The sequence below is a fragment of the Hemitrygon akajei genome, chromosome 5 (genome assembly GCF_048418815.1).
Source record: "Hemitrygon akajei chromosome 5, sHemAka1.3, whole genome shotgun sequence".
Taxonomy (NCBI): domain Eukaryota; kingdom Metazoa; phylum Chordata; class Chondrichthyes; order Myliobatiformes; family Dasyatidae; genus Hemitrygon; species Hemitrygon akajei.
The window spans coordinates 124,540,304-124,562,541 of NC_133128.1; the positions used below are offsets into that span (position 1 = coordinate 124,540,304).

Sequence of the window (22,238 nt, forward strand, 5' to 3'; positions counted from 1 at the left end):
GGAGAGAGGCAAAGGATAGTATTCGGCATTTGGTCGGACCCAGACATAAATCTGTCTCGCCCCAAAAACTGAACAGAGCAATTAAGGGGTTAGGTTCTAGGTGCTGATTCAGAATACCCGATAATGTAGTGAAGACATCTTTCCAGAATTTCTCCAAGCTAGGACAGAACCAGTACATATGGATGAGAGAGGCCACGCCCCTCTTGCATTTATCACAGAGCGGACTAATGCCAGGGTAGAATTGAGATAGTTTAGATTTAGACATATGGGCTCTATGAACAATCTTAAACTGTAAGAGGCAATGGCGAGCACAAAGGGAGGTTGAGTTAACCGATTTGAGAACTGAGTCCCAGCTCTCCTTGGATAAGGAGATATTTAAATCCTGCTCCCAGGCCATTTTAATTTTATCCAAAGGGGCCCATCGTAAGGCTGCTAGTTTATCTTGGATAATTGAAATTAAACCTTTACCTAGTGGATTAATGGTAAGAAATAGGTCCATAGCATTTTTCGCAGGCATTTCAGGAAAGTTAAGAATTAAAGGAGCAGATAAAACGGCCATTTGTATCAGATATTTTATTATGGAGTTCAAAAGGAATATTTGAGTTAATAAGAATGGAAACTCCCCTAGCTTTAGCGGCAAAGGATGAATGAAAATGCTGACCCGCCCACTTTGACAGAAGCCGGGAGTTATCAGAACAGCGAATATGAGTTTCTTGGAGGAAAGCAATGTCAGCTTTGAGTTGTTTAATATGTGAGAATACCTTCCTCCTTTTAACAGGGTGGTTCAATCCCTTTACATTCCAGCTCACGAATTTAAGTGCACTAGCCATTATCAATTACTAATGCATAAAAGGCAGCAGGCATATAAAAAGTCAAGCAATACAATAGCAGTCTGGGAGCAGAGATGTAAACATAGATTCGTAAGGTCAAAATATAAACATGTCCTAAGCAATAAAGAGATGTTGGAACTGGAAAATCCATCCCACCCGCACAACCCAAAACTAGACGGCTACCAAAACAAGTAGCTAGCTCTGCCAAAAAAATTAACCCAAATACAACTTCCAGATCTGTGTCATTAACAACAGTTCCGTATAAATACTATAACAAATAGTAACTAGTTTATGCACTAGAAAACATAACTACAGATTAGAACACCTTCTGCAGAAATATACAACTTAATACAGAGAAAATCGGAAGAAAACCAAAACTAACCTACCCGCAAAAAATTATAGAAGAATAAAGTAAGAGAAAGGGAAAAAAAAGGTAAGGAGGAAAAAGAAAAAAGAAGAGGAAGGGGAAAATTATAAATTCAAGACGAGTATTTATCAACCATTTACAGAGAAGGGAGAAAAAAAATTCAGAGATTAGAAAAAAAAGGGTGAAGAAAAGAAAAAGATAAAATAAATAAATATTTAAAACAAAGGAAAAATGAATCAGCAGTTGAACTGTGAACCGACAAACAGGGAGGCCTTCACTAAAGACTTCGAACCTCCAAAACAAGTTAGAGTTAGTTGTAGAACTCTGTAGGTAAAGTTATACAAGAATAAAAATAGATTACACACACACCAAATCCCGGGAGAGATTGTCAACAGCCCTTAAAGTTTCAATGAATAATGTCTGAGTGATTCAAGTGAATTCCGAGTCCAAAGAAAGTAATTTTACTACGAGGAGTACTTATCCACCATTTTAGGAGGTCCGATCAGATTCCGAAGATGACTGGATAGCCGGAAGACTTGCCACAAACGCTTCAGCTTCCTTCGCTGATTTGAACCACTTGAATTTCCCGGTATTAAGCTTGATTCATAGATCAGCAGGGTTACGAAGGGAAGGTTTGAAACCACGATCAAAAAGCACTTTCATTGCGCCTTTAAACTCAGCGCGCATCTTTAAGGTCTGGGGTGCAAAATCTTCCACAAAGCGAATGGTTGTATCCTGGAAAGAAAAAGAACCCCTGCAACGTGCCTCCACAATCAGACTGTGTTTTACCTGGTATTGATGGAAACACAAGACTACTGGTCGCGGATGGGAGCCCAGAATTCCGGGGGGAATGTACACTCTGTGTGCCCGTTCGAGCTCGGGCGGCTTCGGAAGCAAATCTTTCCCGAATAACTCACAGAGAAACTCGGCGAAAAACTTCACGGTCGATCCCTTTTCAGTCGCCTCTGGTAATCCCAGAATTCTGATGTTGCAGCGTCTGCTACGATTTTCGAGATCCACCATTTTGGAAAGAAGTTTATTAGATTTTTCCTCTAAGCTGGAACAGAGAGTCTCCAAGTATCGAACACGACTCTCTAAACCTTCAGAAGTCGAATCGATGCGAGATAAGTGTTCAGCATGTTTGTCCACTTTATCGTTGATCCGATCCAGTTTGTCTTCTAACTGTTTGAAAGCAGTTTTAAATTCCTTTAAGATTTCGTCTCGGAGCTTTCCAAGCGCAACCATAGTCTCGTCCGACGCGGTCATGGCTACTTTTCTCCCGGATTTAGAACTCTTGCTAGACATTGTAAGTTAGATATATTCACAGGCAAGTAAGAGATACCGAAATAATTCCTAACTAAGGTTTAAAAAATGAAGACATTTAGTGCAAAGATAGCGACAGTAACGGAACAAAAGTTCGGAGCAGCTAAACAATCGCCATCTTACCGGAAGTCCCCCTAGTTATCCTCTTACACTTGATGTATGTATAGGATGCCTCAGGATTCACCTTAATCCTACTTGTCAAGGCCCCTCTTGACTTTTCTAATTCCCTTCTTTAGTTCTTTTCTGGCTTCTTTCTAATCCTTATGTGTTCCGTTTGATCCTAACTTCCAAAGCTTTACATACTTTTCCTTTTTCTTCTTGATTAAATTGATCGCCTCTCTGGTCATCAAGGTTCAATGATCTTTTCATCTCCTTCCTTCTAACAGCAACGTACCTTCCCTGTCCTCTGTGCAATTGATCTTTAAACACACTCAACATGTCTGATGTGGACTTGCCAGAAAAAAGGCAATCCCAATTAACACTTCTTAGTTCCTGCCTAGTGCCCTCATAGTTTGCCCTACTTGGATGTAAAATTCTCCATATCTATCCTTATACCTATCCTTATCTATAGCTGTCCTGAAAATTAAGGAGTTGTGGTCACTGTTCCCTAACTACTCACCCACTGAAAGGTCAGTCACCTGGCCTGGCTCATTACCCAACATCAGGTCCAGTATGATGCCTCCTCTCATTGGATCATCCACATATTGATGCAAGAAACCTTCCTGGATATACTTAAACTCTGCCCATCTGAACCCTTTACACTAAGAAGATTCCAGATTATATTGGTGAAGTTGAAATTCCCCATGAGAACAACTATTATTTTTACACATTTACTTAATCTGATCACACATCTGTTCCTCAGTGTCCCAGTGGCTATTGAGGGGTCTTCAGTACGATTCCATCAGTGTGAATGCACTCTTCCTGTTCCTAAGTTCTTCCCAAATGGTACTTGGAAATACATGATAAAAGTCGGCGTGGCTTCCTCTAGGGAAAATTTTTCCTGACAAATCTGCTGGAATTTTTTGAAGAAATAACAAGCAGGATAGACAAAGAGAATCAGTGGATGTGATGTACTTGGATTTTTTAAAGGCCTTTGGAAAGGTGCCACACGTAAAACTGCTTAACAAGCTATGAGCCTGTGGTATTACAGAAAAGATATTAGCACGGATAAAGCAGTGGCTGATCGGTAGGAGGCAAAGATTGGGAATAAAGGGAGCCTAACATGAGGAAATCTTTTTATGATATATGTCAATGACTTGGATGATGGAATGGATGACTTTGTTGCAAAGTTAGGTGGAGTGGATAGGCTACAGAAGGACTTAGATAGATTTGGAGAATGAGGGAAGAAGATTGGGGCAGTTGGAATGCAATGTCAGAAAGTGTATGTTCTTGCACTTTGGTAGAAAGAATAAAAGGGTAGACTATCCTCTGAATGAAGAGAAAATTAAAACATCTGAGGTGCAAAGGGACTTGCAGGATTCCCTAAAGGTTAATTTGCAGGTTGAGTCAGTGATGAGGAAGGCAAATGCAATGTTAGATTCATTTCAAGAGGATTAGTATGTAATGTTGAGACTTTATAAAACACTGGTGAGACCTCAACTGGAGTAATGTGAGCAATTTTGAGCCTCTTATCTTCGAAAGGATGTGCTGACACTGGAGAGGATTCAAAGGAGGTTCATGAAAATGATTCCAGGATTGAATGGCTTGTCACATGAAGAATGTTTGATGGTTCTGAGGCCTATATTCACTTGAATTCAGAAGGACGAGGGGTGACCTAATTGAAACCTATGGAATTTTGAAAGGTCTCGATAGGGCGGATGTGGAGACGATGGTTCCTATGGTGGGAGAGTGTAGATCAGACTCAGCCTCAGAATAGAGGGGCGTCCTTTTAGAACTGAGATGAGGAGGAATTCCTTTACCCAGAGTGGTGAATCTGTGGAATTTGTTGCCACAGGCAGTGTGGAAACCAAATCATTAGATATATTTAAGGCAAAGTTTAATAAATTCTTGATTAGTCAGGGCATGAAGGGATGCGAGGAGAAGGCAGGAGATTGAGGCTGAGAGGGAAAATGGATCAGTCAAATGACCTAATCATGTTCCTATATCTTATGGTCATGTTCCATCAATCTATCAGATAATATTTTCCAAATCTCAATCATTCATGATGCAAACAGACGATTTTCCCCACATTGATATTGCTCTTTTACTAATTACATTGATCCTTACTCTCAAGAATGGGAAACGATTATTTATTTTATTTTCACGCTATCTGCATACTTAGTGATTCTTAACATCTCTACCCTATCAGCCTTCTTTGCAAAACCTCTGCCCTTCAACCCCCTGCTCGCTCATGGACCCATTTCCAGCTAGGGAAACGGGAAGGTAAGGAGAAACAATCAGAGAACTGAGTGAGGAACGAGGGTCACAGTTTTACCTAGGAATCATTAACTGTGGAAGGATGAGAAGGGAGTGGAAGCCGGGAAATAATTTTGTGCCAGTATGAGGAATTTACAGTGGTCAGCTGGAAAAGCCACAGCGTCACGCCTCCAGCAAGTCCTGATCTCCAGTCTGCCCGTGTGGAGTTTGCATGCTTTCCCTGTGACCACAAGTGTTCCTCCCAAGTTCTCCAGTTTCTCCCACATCCCAAAGATTTGTGCATTGGTAGGTTTTGTTTTAAATATTCATTTATGGGATGTGGGCATCACCAGCTAGGCCAGCATTTATTGCCCATCCCTAGTGGCCCTTTGAAGTTCACCCTTTTGGGTAGACACAAGGGATCTGAAGAGGAGCCATAGAGTATCACCAGCAGACATGGAAGTAAGATTAAGGATAATCACAAGGTATTATTTAGGATATCAACAACAAGAGGGAAAGTGGACAGCCCACTGGGGATCAAATGGGCTTTGTACATGGAGCCAGAGGATGTGGGCGAGGTCTTTATGAATATTTTTCATCTGTGTTCTCAAAGGAAAAAGGAAGTGTTGTTGTAGGTTTCTGTTAGACAAGGGAATTTGAGACCATATTAAGATTAAAAAGTGGGAACAGATGCCTTAATGGTGGATAAATCCCCAGGGCCTGAGGAAATGTGTGCCAGGCTGCTGTGGGAGGTAAGGAAGGCACCTGCTGAAGGCCCTGGCAGAGATATTTAAACCTTTACTGGTCACAGATCATACATGACTAATTAGTTCAGTTTTTGAAGAGGGAACCAAGTATACAGTTTTGCTGCTTACGTAGACTTCAATAAATCCTCGAACAAGATCCTACCAGGAATGTTGATGTACAAAGGGAACTGTAGACGGGATAGTGAAGAAGGTATTTGGTATACCTGCTTTCACAGACCAAAGAATTGAGAATAAAGGTTGGGATGTGATATTGAACTTTACAAAACATCGGTTAGACTGCACGCAAGGGCATTGTTCATAGTTCTGGTCACCACACGGGAGTCACAGAAATGGAAAACTACAGCACAGGAACAGGTTTTTCAGCCCATCTGATCTGTGCAGCCTGGTTCCATCTATCCGCACGCAAGCCACAGCCCTCCATGCCCTTCCCATCCGAGCCTCTCCTAAGTGTTTCAATCTGATCTCAGATACACCACCTCCATTGGCAGCTCGTTCCACACCTCGCCCTCTGAGTGAAGAAAGATGCGAAAGGAACAGAGAAGTGCAGAACAAGTTCAGCAGGATGCTGCCTGAAATAGAGGGATGTAATCATAGAGAGAGATGGATTCTCTTGGGTTATTCCTAACGGAATGTAGGAAGCTGAGGGGTGAGCTTTTAAACATGAGATATAGATGAGATTAGTAATCAGGAGATCAAAATAGGATTTTTGGATGATGGAATGGCTTGCAGTTCCACTCTACTTCTCAGAGTAAAACTAAATGCGTATCTATCTTTATTAAATCTAATATATTTACTCAAGAGGATATTGAATTAGATTCTAATGGTAGATTTCTAATTGTTAAAGGAGTGATTTGTAATAGAAAGGTTGTTTTGGTCAATTTGTATGGTCCTAATTTAGATGATCCTTCTTTTTTAAAAAAAAAATTTGCTTTACTGCTGGATTTAAATAAATATATGTTGATAATGGGTGGGGATTTTAACTGTTGTTTAAATCCTACGATTGACAAGAGCTCAACTAATCAGCGACTTCCAAATCGTTCTGCGTCAGTTATTAACTCCTTTTTGATCAATTTTGGGTTGATCGAATTATGGAGGCATTTGCACCCTGATAACAGAGAACTTTCCTTTTTCTCGCACGTCTATAAAAAATATTTGAGGATTGATTATACTATAATTGATCCCCACTTTTTGCCTAGTGTTAAAAACTGTGAATATGACGCTATTTCTATATCTGATCATGCGCCTTTGAGTTTGTCCTTTGAATTTGATTATGTCATTTTTGCCCGTCCACCTTTACTGTCTCAGACTTTATTGCAAAACTCTGATTTTGTCAGTTTTATTGAAAGCCAGATAAAAGAATTTTTTCTTTTTAATGATATAGGAGGTATGTCCAAATTAATTATGTGGGATACATTCAAAGCATTTTTACGTGGTCAGATTATTTCTTATTCAGCTAAACTTAAAAAACAGACTAAAGCAGAATTAGATAAAATTTCAAAACAAATTAAAGATTTAGATAATATTTATGTGACGTCCCCTAATATTGACTTATTTAAAAAAAGGGTGGAACTTCAATCACCATATAACCTATTATTAGCTCATCCAATTGAAGGTTATCTACTTAAGTTAAAGAGCTAATTTTATATGTTTGGAGATAAAAATAATAAACTACTTGCATCTCAATTAGAATTGGTTGGAGCCAAAAGGCAGATTTTGAAAATTCGTAGAAAGGATGGTACCCTGGCTCGGGAATATGAAGAAATTAATAAGATTTTTCAAGATTTTCATACTGAACTTTATAAATCTCAATGTCCAGCAGATTCTTCTGAAATGAGTGCTTTTTTACGAAAGATTACTTTTCCTAAAATTTCTGCTGAGGATCAAAAAACTGTTGATGCCCAAATTACTAAATCCGAAATTCATAAAGCTATTTTTTCAATGCAGTCTGGTAAGGCCCCGGGACTTGATGGTTATCCTGTAGAATTTTATTAGAAATTTGGAAAATTGCTTTCTCCATATATGTTGGAGATGTTTAAAGATTCTTTTGTGAAAAGTGATTTACCCTCTACCTTTTACGAGGCTTCTATTTCTTTAATTCTCAAAAAGGATAAAGATCCTACTGATTGTGCCTCATACAGACCTATTTCATTATTGAATGTTGATGCTAAGATTCTCTAAAAGATAATGACCAATCGGTTGGAGAGTATTTTGGGTGAAATCATTTTTAAAGATCAAACAAGCTTTATAAAGGGTTGTTATTCTTTTTCAAATGTTTGAAGACTATTTAACATTATATATTTGCCCTCTTCTAAAACTCCACAATGCATTGTATCTTTGGATGCTGAAAAAGCATTTGATCGAGTCGAATGGAGATATTTATTTAGTGTTTTAGAAAAATTTGGTTTGATATTAATTTTAATAATTGGATTAAAATGATATATAAAGGTCCTATTGCTACGGTTGTCACTAATAACTGTAGGTCTTCTTTTTTTCAGCTATCACGTGGGACAAGACAAGGTTGTCCATTATAAGTCCTTTGTTATTTAACTTAATATTAGAACCCCTGGCTATTGCTCTTTGTGAAGCCAAAAATATTCATGGTATTTTTGTGAACGAGACCATGATCTCTCTTCATGCTGATGATTTATTGGTGTATATATATCTAAGCCTGAAGAATCTATTCCTGCTTTGCTAAAATTATTTGACAAATTTGGAGACTTTTCAGGATATAAAATAAACTTCAGTAAAAGTGAATTACTTCCTTTAAATGAATCTATCTCTATATATGATAATATTACTTTTAAAGTTACAGATTCTTTTAGATATTTAGGTGTTACAATTACTAAAAAATATAAGGATCTTTATAAAGCCAATTTTCCTCTTTTAGTGGACTCTATGAAGTACTCATTTAGTAGATGGAGCCCACTTACATTTTCACTTGTTGGTCGTATTCATGTAGTTTAAATGATGATTTTACCAAAATGTTTATATTTATTTTAGAATATTCCTGTTTTTTTGACTAAGAAGTTGTTTGATCAGATTGATTATATGATTCTATCTTTTATTTGGAATAATAAAAGACCATTAATTAGTAAATGTCATTTACAAAAGTTGAAAAAGGATGGAGGTCTCGCTTTGCCTAATCTAAGAATGTATTATTGGGCTGTTAATTTGCGATACATGTCCCTTTGGTTATATTGGGGTGATAGGAATGAGCTGTGAAACAGTTTTATTCAACTTCGTTATTAGGAGTTGCTCTACCTATACAATTAGCTAAAGTTGCTACTTTAAACCTATATCCTGTGGTTAAGCGCTCTTTACAAATTTGGTTCCAGTTCCACAGTTCTATTAATCTTAAAAAATTTAAACTTTGTAGTGTAATTTATCGTAATTACTTTTTTAAACCTTCCTGGAGTGATCCAATTTTTTTACTTTAGAAAAATAAAGGTATAAATTCTTTTTTGGATTTATTTAAAGAAGGCAGATTTGCATAGTTTGAAAGATAACAAGGTACCAATTACTTAATCAAACAAATAATTAAGGCTTCGTAAACCAAGAAACCTTGTTATCAACAAAGCGGTAATTACTTGATTGAACACCTGAAATTAAAAGACCGCATCCATTTTCTCTTTTGCTGTTTTTCGCCTTTATATGGGTCTCCTAATGTTACTTTTTCGCAGCTCTTTTTAAACAAAACGTTATATTCTTTCAGCGTTATGTTGAATTTTATCTTCCTTTTAGTAATTCGACTGAAGGTAATTATGTAGGGTGTACATGTAGTAATTACTGAGGAATGAAACTATAGGGTGTTTTGCTTTACTTTAAATTCACTCTGATCTTTCCTATCTTTTGATTATGTATATACCTTTCGGTCTTTTACTGTTTTTCAATAGTATACAATATTCTATATTTCTTATTGCTGGTTTTTGTTTTTTTTCCATTATTTTACCATTTTGTCATTTTGTTTTTTTCTCTCCCTTGAATGCCTTAAATTACTCATGTAGGAAGCTATCTAAACTGCTTCCCTTTCTAATTATTTTCTATTTGTTTCTTTACTCCTTTTTTTGCACCGGCAAATATATGTTGTTTTTCTTATTGGTTTCTACTAATATTTGATTTTATTGTCTTTCCTTTTTACTGAGAATAATACTTATATTTTCCCATGGTTTTTTTTTCATAAATAGCGAACTTATTTACTTGGATATTTTGTTTTTGTATATATATATTTACAATCATTTATTCAGCACAGCTATACATACCGGTATATATTTTCTGGAGCCACCGGAGTTTTGGGTTGGGAACATTAGAATTAATCTTCAGCCTCCCTTGGCTGATTTCTCTCTTTGGGGGGAGAGAGGTGGGAAATGGGTTCTTCCAGAAAGCTGACTGGATGTTTTTACTGTTTTATTTATTTGCTATCTGCATGTCTGTGATTACCTTTTATACATTACTAAAGGATACTTGATGGATTCTTTTATTAATATACTCAGTTTTAATGTGAAAGGTCTAAATAACCCTGTTAAATGAAATAAGATTTTCTCTTATATCCGGAAACTTAAAACTCATATAATCTTTCTTCAAGAAACCTATATTCGGAAAGATGATATTTCACATTCTTTCAAAGGATGGAAAGGTATACATTTTCACTCACCCTCTCAATCTAGATTGAGAGGCATCTCTATTCTGTTTGATCAGAATGTATCCTTTATTCAACATAATGTAATTTCTGATACAAATGGCTGCTTTGTTATTGTTTCGGGTAGTCTTGAGAATAAACTAATGGTATTTGTGAATGTATACGCTTCAAATACAGATGATACTTGTTCTTTGAACGTCTTTTCTCTTTTCTGCCTGATTTGAATCGGTATTCCTTAGTGATGGGTGGAGATTTTAATTTTTGGCTTGACCCTATATTAGACCATTCTTCAAGTAAAACCCCTGTCACTAATAAATCAATCCTACTTTTTAAATCTTTTCTATTTCAATGTGGTATTCTCGACATGGGGTGTTTATTGCACCCCCACGAAAAGGAATATTCATATTTCTCTCAGGTTCATCATATGTACTCTCGGATTGACTACTTTTTTATAGATAGAAACTTGCTTCCACTGGTACGATCCTGTGATTATAAGGAGATTGCTTTGTCTGATCATGCACCTGTGCTTCTGGCTTTAAGATTACCTGTTTATTCTGTATCAAGTAGAAGTTGGCATTTTAACTTATCATTGTTATCTGATAAAAATTTTCTAAAGTTTTTGGAAAACCATATTACTTTTTTCTTTAAAGAAAATTTTAAAGGAGATACTGCTGGTACTATAGTCTGGGATACTTTTACAGCATATATTCGTGGAGAAATTATCTCTTACTCTACCTATATAAAGAAAAAAGCTGACAAAGAAAGGTCTGACCTAGCAGCGATATTAAAAGATCTTGATCGAAAGTATGCCCTATCTCCAGATCCAAGTATATATAATAAGTGGATTGAAATCCAATCCAAGTATAATCTTCTGCTGACTTACCCAATTGAACACAGCTGTTGAGAGATAAAGCTCAATTTTACATTCACGGGTATAGAACAGGTAGCTTATTAGCCAATCGCTTAAAATCTTTTACAGTTAATCGTCAAATCACAGAAATTTTTAAAGATAATGGTACTAAGATATCCGACCATTCTGAAATTAACAACGTATTTAATGACTTTTACTTTAAGTTGTATCAATCTGATTCTTCTTCAGATGATACCTATATGAATGCTTTTTTCAGTAATATCAACATTCCTACATTGTCTGCTGATAGCCTAACACAGTTAGATCAGCCTATTTCTAATGAAGAAGTGGCTGAGGCTATACGTGCTTTACATTCTGGTAAGACCCCAGGACCTGATGGCTTTCCTGGGGAGTTTTATAAAACTTTCAGTACGTTACTTACACCTTATTTATCCTCTGTTTTATCAGAGTCCCTTTAAATCAGGTAAACTCCCTCAATCTTTTTATGAAGCTTTTATTTCTCTTATTCTTAAAAAAAATAAAAATTCAGCTGAATGTCCTTCATACAGATTGATTTCTTTATTAAATGTTGATGCAAAAATTTTATCCAAAATCTTAGCTCAAAGACTTAAAACTATTTTACCATCTATTATATCACATGACCAGACAGGATTTATTAAAAATAATTACTCATATTTTAATATACGTAAACACAAGATACACAATAGAATCAATGAAAGTCTGCCCCAAACAATGTGCAAAAGACAACAAATGGTGCCAATACAAAAAGAAAATAATAATAATTTATAATTGACAAATATCAAGAAAATAAGATGAATAATCCTTGAAAGTGAGTCCATAGGTTGTCGGAAAATTTCATTGATGGGGCAAGTGAAGTTGAATGAAGTCATCGCACTGGATCAAGAGCCTGATGGTTGAGGGGTAATAATGGTTTCTGAACCTGGTGGTATGAGTACTGAGGCTCCTGTACCTCTATCCTAATGGCAGCAGTGAGAAGAGAGCATGGCCTGGATGTTGGGGGTCCTTGATGTTGGATGCTGCTTTCCTGTGACAGTGCTCTGTGTAGATGTTCTGAATAGAGGGGAGACTTTATCCATGATGGACAGGGCCATATACACTACTTCTTGTAGATTTTTCCATTCAAGGGCATTGGTGTTTCCATACCAGGTTATCATGCAGGCAGGCAATATACTCTTCACCACACATCAATAGAAGTTTATCAAAGTTTTAGATGAATGCTGAATCTTCACAAACTTCTGAGAAAGTAGAGACGCTGCCAAACTTTCTTCATGATGACACACACACGCTGGACCCAGGACAGGTCCTCTGAAATGATAACACAGAAGAATTTAAAGTTGCTGATGCTCTCCACCTCTGATCCCTCGACGAGGAGCGGCTCAGGGTCCTTTGGTTTCCTCTTCCTTAAGTCAATAATCAGCTCCTTGGTCTTGCTGAGATTTGGTGAGAGTTTGTTGTGTGGCACCACTCAGCCAGATTTTCAATCTTCCTCCTCTGTGCTGCTTCATCACCACCTTTGATTCAGCCTATGACAGTGGCGTCATCGGCAAACTTAAATATGGCATTGGAGCTGTGCTTAACCTCACAGTCTTAAGTGTAAAGTGAGTAGAGCAGGGGCTAAGCACGCAGCCTTGTGGTCACCTGTGCTGATGGAGATTATGGAGGAGATGTTGTTGCCATTCTGAACTGACCGGGGTTTTCAAGTGAGGAAATTGAGGATCCAGTTACACAAGGAGGTATTGATGCCAAGACTGTGAAACTTATTGATTTGTTTTGAGGGGATGAGAGTACTGAATGACAAGCTGTAGTCCATGATGGAGCTGACTGATTTTACAACTCTTGTCATCTTACATTTATGCTGTGCAGGAGCCCCCACCCCCATACCAGATGGTGATGCAGCCAATTAGAATGGTTTCCATTGTACATCTGTAGAAATTAGTGAGTGTTTTAGCTGCCAAATCAAATCTGCTGAAACTCCTAATGAAATATAGCCACTCTCTTGCCTTCTTTATAGCTGCATCGATATGTTGGGATCAGGTTAGGTCCTGAGAGATACTAACACCCAGGAACTTCAAGTTGTTCACTCTTTCCACTTCTGATCCCTCTATGAGGATTGGTTCATGTTCCCTCATTTTACCCTTCATAAAATCCACAATCAGCTCCTTGGTCTAACTGACGTTGAGTGCAAGGTTGTTGCTGCGACACCACTCAACTAGCTGGTATATTTTGCTTCTGTACGTCCTCTTATCACCAGAGATTCTGCCAACAATGGTTGTATCATCAGCAATTTACAGATGGCATTTCAACTGTGCCTAGCCGCACAGTCATGGGTATAGAGAGAGTAGAGCAGTGGGCTAAGCACACTTCCGAGGCGTGCCAATTTGATAATCAGTGAGGTGGAGATGTTATTTCCAATCCGCACAAATTGCGTTCTTCCAGTTAGGACACCGAGGATCCAGTAGCAGAGGGAGCTATAGAGGCCCAGTTTCTGGAGCTTTGGAGTTCTGGATCAGAACTGTAGGAGTGATGGTGTTAACCAAAGAGCTGTAGTCAATACACAGCATCCTGCCGTAGGTATTTCTATTGTCCAGGTGATCCAAGGCTGAACGAAGAGCCAATGAGATTGCATCTACTGTAGACCTATTTTGGCAATAAGCAAATTGTAATGGGTCCAGGTCCTTGCTTAGACAGGAGTTAATTCTAGGCATAACCAACCCCTCAAAGTACTTCATTACCATAGATGTGAGTGCTACTGGACGATAGTCATTAAGGCAGCTCACCCTGCTCTTCTTGGGCACTGGTATAATCGTTGCCCTTTTGAAGCAGGTGGATTTTCCAATTGTAGTAGTAAGAGATTGAGAATGTCTTTGAATAACCCTGCCAGTTGGTTGACTCAAGTTTTCAGAGCCCTACCAGGTACTCCATAGGGGCCCGTTGCCTTGCAAAGGTTCACCCGCCTGAAAGACGGCCCGATGTTGGCCTCCGAGACAGAAGTCACAGAGACACCGGATGGTGCAGGAACCCTCGCTGCTGTAGTTTTCTTCCCCTTTTCAAAATGAACACAAAAGGCATTAAGCTCGTCTGTGAGTGAAGCATCACTGCCACTCACGATGTTGGGTTTCGCTTTGTAAACCCTCTGTGTAAAATAAAAATAAACTGGTCCTGCACATTTCCTTCAAACTTACCCCCTTGTCAGCTTAAACACCTGCCTTCAAGTATTGGATACTTTGGACCCTGGGAAACAAAACTGCCTGTCTATTCTATCAATGCCTCCCATAATTTTTATAAAGTTCTGTCAAGTCTCCTTTTAGTTTCTGCCACTTCAGAAAAATCAACCCAAGTTTGTTCAACTTTTGCTCATATGTCCTCTAATCCAGGCAGCATCCTGGTGAACCCCTTCTGGGACCTCTCCAAAGGCTCCACGTCTTCCTACAATGGGGTGACCAGAACTGGTGGCAATAATGTGGCCTAATGTGATGTGGCCTAATTAGAGTTTCCTAAAGCTGCAGCATCATTTCCTGACTCTTGAACTCTGTGTCTCGACAAAAGGTTAAGCATGTGAGTAATAAAGTGTTGACAGAAAACACGGTGGAAATTGAGCTTATTCATTTTGTGACCAGAATAGAAAAGCAGAATACTTTTAAATGTTAATAAGAGCATGTACAGAGGCATCTGGGAGTGCTAGTTTATGAGCCTTTACAAGTGCAGTGAACTACTTAGAATACAAGTTGGCCTTTATTTCCAAATGGTTTGAGTAGAAAAGTGAGGTAGACTTGTCAAGGTTGGACACGGTATTGAGAATACTACGTACTGATTTGGTTTGTGACACAGACAAAGAGAATGCGGATGCTGGAATCTGGAGCAACATTCTGCTGGAGGAACTCAGAGCACCAGGCAGCATCTGTGGAGGGAATGGACAGTTGATGTTTTGGGACAAGATTCTTCCTTCACCTGGACATAATGGACTTGCAGGGAGGAGAGTTCAGACTGATTCTCAGATGAGGGACTTGTTCTATGAAGAGTGACTGAGCAGCCTGGAAGGTTGCAATATAGAGGAGTGGGAAGTGATCAATTCAAACACGTAATACCCCGAGCATGCCAGAGAGAGTAGACGGAAAGAGAAATTTTATTGCTATCTTTTTGATGGCGAGACTAGCACAATGGAGTATAATTGCAGAATGAGGCCATTTCTAACTGAGACGCAGAAAGATCCCTTTGTACCTCGGGAAGCTGTTTTTGCTCAGCCGGTAAGGATGTTCAAGGCTGAGACTGACAGAGTTTGGGGGGTGAGAAGGATCGGGTGTCACGGCAATCATGGACTTCTGGCAAGGGTCATTCATGATTTTGGAGGGATGTAGAAGCACCCTGGGATTCTTCCATTCCTATTTGTTCTGTTAATCAGTGACCTACTGCAGAGTCCGTAAATCCAGTCGCGGCTTATTTATTACAAACAGGCACTTACGTGCAGTGGATTCTGCTGTGTCTGAGTGGCCATCCAAGATTTCCCGTTCATTCTCCAGTTTCTGAAATCAGAGACAAAGCAGAGTTAATCATGTACACTGAAGGGAAAATATTTCCCAGTTGCCAATGGTGAGGCAGGGTAGCAGTTAGAGCGATGTTACTACAGTTCGGAGGTCAAATCCAGCAGCAATTGGCGGAGAAACTGAAGGAGCTGGATTTGGTGTGGATCGTACTGCTGCTTGCATCAGAGAGGTGTCGAAGGAGTCGATGAATGAAGGCGGTGATCGTCTTAGTCGCTTTTCTTCTGATCACAAGAACCTGTTGGACATTGTTAATAAGGAATACTGCAAGTCCGATTCACTAGTTTATTGGAGGACGGTGGGAGCTGCGTGGCTACGGTTGTAGTGAGGACTGGGCTCAAGCTGCAGTGTCACCCATTTGCAGCCACCCAGGGGAGAAGTGTTGGAGTTGGCGTGCTCCTCCGGAGGTGCTCTCGTCTGGCATCCAAGCTGGAGTTGGTGGCCGTGTCCCCAGTGTTTGCTCAGCAGAAGAAAAGCTCCTGCAACATTCATGACTCAGGGTCTTAGACTATTTTTCTGTGTGTGACTGTATTTTACTGATATCTTATATGTACTATTTGCACCTTGTGCTGTGTGTGACTGTTGGTACTGTGTTTTGAACTGTTACGCCTGTGCCCCAACTCTGAGGGGCCGAAGGGTACAAAGTAGCCCCCTCCTTTTTGAAAATCGCAAGATCGCTATTAATTCAGGTCAGGAGACCCAGGAAATGAGAGAGAGACGTTTGGAATGTCCTGGCCCCTCAGCGATACAAAGCCATGGAAAACGGCCATTGTCTCTTGGAGACGGAATTGTGTATTGAGTACTGTACTATTTATTTGAAGCCCTCAGGGAATGAGCAGAGGGGGCTGGTTGAGGGATGGCATCATTCCAACCTGATTGACATCTGAGACCCCATGAGTAAGGATAAAAGAAGGTCTGGGGAACAACCCCTTTAGATGCACCAGGAGAAACGCTAGAAATCCCGTGACAGCGTTTAATAGCAACAGCCAGTGGAGGGCCCACGTGTGTCCTTTCCCGTTGCCGGGATTGGGGTCTTACCACGGAAGATGGCTTAGCTAAAGAAGAGATCACCACCGACGACATTTCGAAGGATCGACATCATAAAAGGGAAAACGGGCAAGTTCTAAAAAAATCGTCTCTCTCTCCAACCAAAAGCTGCAGCCTGAATGAACTGAAGTGACTTTTATATTTCCATTGGACAATACATTATCCCCTAGACAACGATAGAGCTACTTCTTATTGATTATGATTATACCCGCGCTTTTAGATTTAGTATTGACGACGTATATTATCTGTATGTTTGCATCGATGTTATTTTTGTGTATTTTTATCAATAAATACTGTTAAAAATAGTACCATCAGACTTCAACAGACCTCTCTATCTTTGCTGGTAAGTGACCCAGTTATGGGGTACGTAACAGAACCTTGTCCCTGGAGTAATGCTGTCTTGTTTGTCTGTATACATGGGTGTTCACGTGTGGCTGAATGACATTAAACTTGGACTTGAATGTACTTCTTATGCAATACTCACTGTGTATTACAGCATGAAAGCAGACCCTCTGACCCAACGCGTCCATGCCAATCATGGTGCCCGTCTGCGCCAGTCCCATTTGCCTGCACTCGGCTAATATCCCTGTAAACCCCTCCCTATCCAGGTACCTATCCAAATGTCTCTGGCAGCTCATTTCATACACACACCACCCTATGTCTGAAGATATTGCCCCTCTTTAACACCTTTCCCCTTTCACCTTGACATGCATCCTCTACAATTTGATTCCCTTTCCCTGGGAGGAAGACTTTGAGCAGTCAATCTATCTATAATGTCAAGCACCTCTACAAGGTCACCCTGCAGTCTTCCATTTCCAAGAAACAGAGTGTCAGGAGCGGACATGGATTGGACCCAAATGCAGGACGCAGGCACTGAAGTACTAGGGGTAGGACAGGACGGGGATGCCATGGCATGCAAAGGGTAATGCAGGTGGGGCTGGATCCCGGAAGTCAGACGGGGCGGGAGGATCTCAGAGTTCAGGCGAGGCGAGAGGAGTCCTTATGGTGGGCCACATGGATCCCGGGCAGGGCCGCCTCCCAGGCGGAAACACGGAGGCCTGAGCAAGGCACGGACACCTGGTCAGGTGCGGGACACAACCCATGGGAAACGAGGGGAGGAAAGGGTAGGAGTCCTTAGGGTGGGCCGCATGGATCCCGGGCAGGGCTGCCTCCCAGGTGGAAAAATGGAGGCCTGAGCAAGGGAACAAATCGGACAGAACAGATACAGAACAGGCCGGCAACCAGAGCAGAGCAGGATACGGAGCAGGCTGGCAACCAGAGCAGAACCGGATCCGGAGCGGGCGAAACAGGGACAGAGCAGGATTCAGAGCCAGTGGACCAGGTACAGAGCAGGATTCAGAACCGGCGGACCAGGTACAGAGCAGGATTCAGAGCCGGCAGACCAGGGACAGAGCAGGATTCAGAACCGGCGGACCAGGTACAGAGCAGGATTCAGAGCCGGCGGACCAGGTACAGAGCAGGATTCAGAGCCGGGGGACCAGGTACAGAGCAGGATTCAGAGCCGGGGGACCAGGTACAGAGCAGGATTCAGAGCCGGCGGACCAGGTACAGAGCAGGATTCAGAGCCGGGGGACCAGGTACAGAGCAGGATTCAGAGCCGGCGGACCAGGTACAGAGCAGGATTCAGAACCGGCGGACCAGGTACAGAGCAGGATTCAGAGCCGGCGGATCAGGTTCAGAGCAGGATTCTTTGTTTGTTAAAGAATGTTTGTTAATAACCGGCGGCAGTCACAACACCAAGCAAACCCCGCTCCAAAAGTTTGTGTCCCCACAATTGGCTGTCTTACCAGTTTTTATTGATCTGCCATAGAAAACATTCTGTGTGGATTCACAACGTCTTGTTCTGGTAAGAAACTGTTCCTCCCCATCTCCATCCTAAACCTACTCCCCCAAATCTTGAGGCTATGACTCCTAGTCCTAGTCTCACCCACCAGTGGAAACAATGTTCACTGAGAAAGGCGAGGAGTCAGTACGGTTTTGTGCAGGGGCGCCCATGTCTCACAGATCTGATAGTAGAATGTTTTGAAGAGGTAACTAAACAACTGATGAAGGAAGAAGGGCAGACACAGTTTACACAGACTTCAGTAACGTTTTTGGTGGTAGGCTGATGATACAGCATATAAGAGGCAATCGGACAAGTACTTTGACAAAATGGCATTATGGCCCTAATGCAGGGAAGTGAGTTTTGTGCATATAGACAAGGACGAGGTTGGCTGAAAGTGTTATGTTTTGTAACTTCAAAACATTAAGCTAATTCAAAGGAAGACACGGGAGTCCAAGAATTCAAGTCTAACTTCATGTTTACTTTAAGCAAGGTTTGCGCGTATTCCGTGGTAGCGTGATGACGTATGCAATTCGTGTATTTATACATATTAACTTGTAATGAATTATTTAAACAAATAAGAATGCTCAATTAACCAACGTATGCAAGATTACTCAAATATTAAATACACAACAGAAAGAACCCATTTCTGTGCTGTACAATTCTGTTATTCTATTTCATTTCCATTCCGTCATGTGGGACCATGGCCTCCTCTACTGTCGTGATGAGGCCACACTCAGGTTGTTGGAGCAACACCTTATATTTCGTCTGGGTAGCCTCCAACCTGATGGCATGAACATCGATTTCTCGAACTTCCATTTAATTTCTCGCCCCTCCCACTTCTCTCCTTTTCCATTCTCCATTCTGGCTCCCCTCTTACTCCTTCTCTTCTCTTCATGTGCCCATCCTCTGGTTCCCCTCCTTCCCATTCTCCCACGGTCCACTTGCCTCTCCTGTCAAACTCCTTCTTCTTTAGCCCTTTACCTTTTTTTTAACCTATCATCTCTCTGGCGTTTCTCTTCCTTCCCTTCCTCTGATGGCGCACCCTCTTCTCCAATCACATTCCTCCTTTTTCAGTCATCTTCCACCTATCACCTCCCCAGTTTTTTCACTTCATTCCTCCCCTCCCCTTCTAACCAACCTTCCCCTCGCCTGGTCTCACCCATCACCTTCTCTCATATACTCCTCCACCTCCCCCACCTTATTCTGGCTTCTCCCCCCACCCACCCCCCAGTCCTGATGCAGGGCCTCAGGCTGAACTGTTAACTGTTTATTCCTCTACATAGATGCTGCGAGACCTGCTGAGTTCCTGCAGCAATTTTATGTGTTCCTCTGGATTTCCAGCATCTGGAGAACCGCTTGACTTTTATTCATGAACTATGAAGCCAAAGTATTGACTCACCACCACATAATGACTCACCCCTACACAGACCCTTATCCATGTTTGTCCACGTTTCTGAAATGACACATACCCTTAAACATTTCGAGTGTACGGTCGTATAGCATGGAAGCAGCATATTCAACCCACTACGGCCAAGTCATACCAACCATATTAATCTTATCTTCCAGCACTTGGCCCGTAGCCTTCAATGCCTGGGCGATTTGAGTCTAGACCCTTCATAGAAGCGGTTCCACTGCTTCCTCCATTGGTTTTCCCACTGACAGGTGTAGCAACGAGGAGTGGCAGCAGTGACGAGCTGTCTTTCATGTGCAGGAGCTTGGATTTCTTAACTACCAGAAGCACTTATAGAAGAGTCGAGCTCCAGCAGGAGTGGCCATTTAATCAGGGGCTGCCTCGAGGTTCGGGTGAACATCCTTCCTTGGTGATTACTGTGAACCCCAATCCCCTGTCCCTCCTGAGCCTTTAACGCTAGGGACATCCCATCTTAACACTTGGGAAATTAAACCCAAAAGCACAATAACCACAATTTTATGGGAAAGCCTGTTATGAGCATAAGAAAAGCAGGTAAATACTTGAAAAAGAAATTGGGAAGGCTAAAGAGGTCATGAGAAATAGCGGCAGACATGATGAAAGTAAATTAGGAGTCTATAAGTATTTTAAGGGCAAAAGGATGATGAGGATAAGAGAGGGAAAGATAGATTAGATTTATTTGGCACATGTTCAGCAAAAGATTCAATATTGAAGATTGTTTATTGTCATTCTTCAGTACACCAGTATAAAAGAGAATGGTTGTTACTCCAGATCCATTGCAGCATAAAAACACACAATAAGCACAAACAACACAATAAATATAAATATAAAAGACATCCAATAAAACACAACGTACAAGCGACCGCAAAGAGGCAGTGCATTGGGCGGTGGGGGGGGGCTGGGAAATGAAGGGTGTTGAGGGGCCGTGGAGAGGAGTGGCTGATGTGGTGGGATGGGTTGATGGATGGAGGAAATGATCAGCCGGATGACCTGGGGGAAGTAACTGCTTCTGAGTCTCGTGGTCCTGGTGGAGATGCTGCGTAGCCTCTTCCCTGACGGGACTGCGTCTCCCCAGCTGCAGCGTGTGGAAGAAGAGGATGTAAAATGAGGGCAGTTGGCACGAGGAATAACTTGTTTGCATTGTGAGTGGTCAGAGTCTGGTGTGAATTGCCTGGTAACGAAGGAAGCAGAGTGAACTGTAGTATTGAAGGGGAGCTGGCTAGGTGCAGGGCTACGAGAAGCGTGGGGGACTGGTGGGGGTATTCACTAGAAACGATGAGATGCCCTACAGAGGAGGAAGAGCTCTCAATCTATCTATATAAGTTCATTTCATGCATTTATATTTTTTGTGTTTCTACTGAGTTCTTTATGCTTATTGTGTTTTTTGTGCTGTATCAAGATTATTTAATGTCATTTCCAGTACACAAGTCTAAAGAAGAATGAAATAATTATTACTCCAGATCCGATGCAGCACAAAAAAGCACACTAAGATGAAGAACACAATAATGTAAATAAAACACAAATATATATACTTAAGATAGCTTATATAAATAGCCTGATTGTATGCAGGGTGATTGATAAGTTTGTGGCCTAAGGTAGGAGTCAATTTTAGAAAACCTAGCACATAGGTGTCAAACTCAAGGCCCGCGGGCCATATCCGGCCCGCGAGATCATTTTAGATAGATCTATTATTTTAGTTATTAATGGCCCGGCGATATGAAGCCTATTATTGTAAGTTAATACCAATCATAAAAATAATGCTTGCTCAGCAGTCTTCTTCATAAGAAACGGAATTTGTGAAGTGAAACACATTGTAGTTATAGCAGAGACTGAGACACATGAGAACAGGCTGAAAAAACGGAGGCAACGAAAGCTGCGTTCGCACGCGCCCGGCTGATCCGGCCCGCATGAAGCTGCATTTTGCCCAATCCGGCCCGTGACCTAAAATGAGTTTGACACCCCTGACCTAGCACATTTATTTTTCAACATAGTCCCCTCCTACATTTCCACACTTAGTCCAGCAGTCGTGGAGCATACGGATCCCTTCTTTGTAGAAGTTGGCGTCTTGGACCTGCAGAAGAGGTCGACAGCAGGGGTGATTGATAAGTTCGTGGCCTAAGATAGAAGGAGATGAGTTATTAACTTCAAGCTTTCTGCATAATCTCTCGAAGAGTTGAACTGCAAGTGCATGTAACAAGAGCTGTATAA

At 41.0% G+C, this 22,238-nt stretch overlaps 1 protein-coding gene across 1 annotated transcript in view; it reads right to left on the bottom strand.

The window, feature by feature from the left end:
* Positions 1 to 22,238, bottom strand: part of c5h21orf58 (chromosome 5 C21orf58 homolog) — a 78,989-nt gene that overhangs the window by 48,925 nt on the left and 7,826 nt on the right. Inside the window, exon 2 of the mRNA XM_073046386.1 lies at positions 15,630 to 15,690. Within this exon, the coding sequence (XP_072902487.1) occupies positions 15,630 to 15,690 (61 nt within the window). The remainder of the gene's footprint in view (positions 1 to 15,629; positions 15,691 to 22,238) is intronic.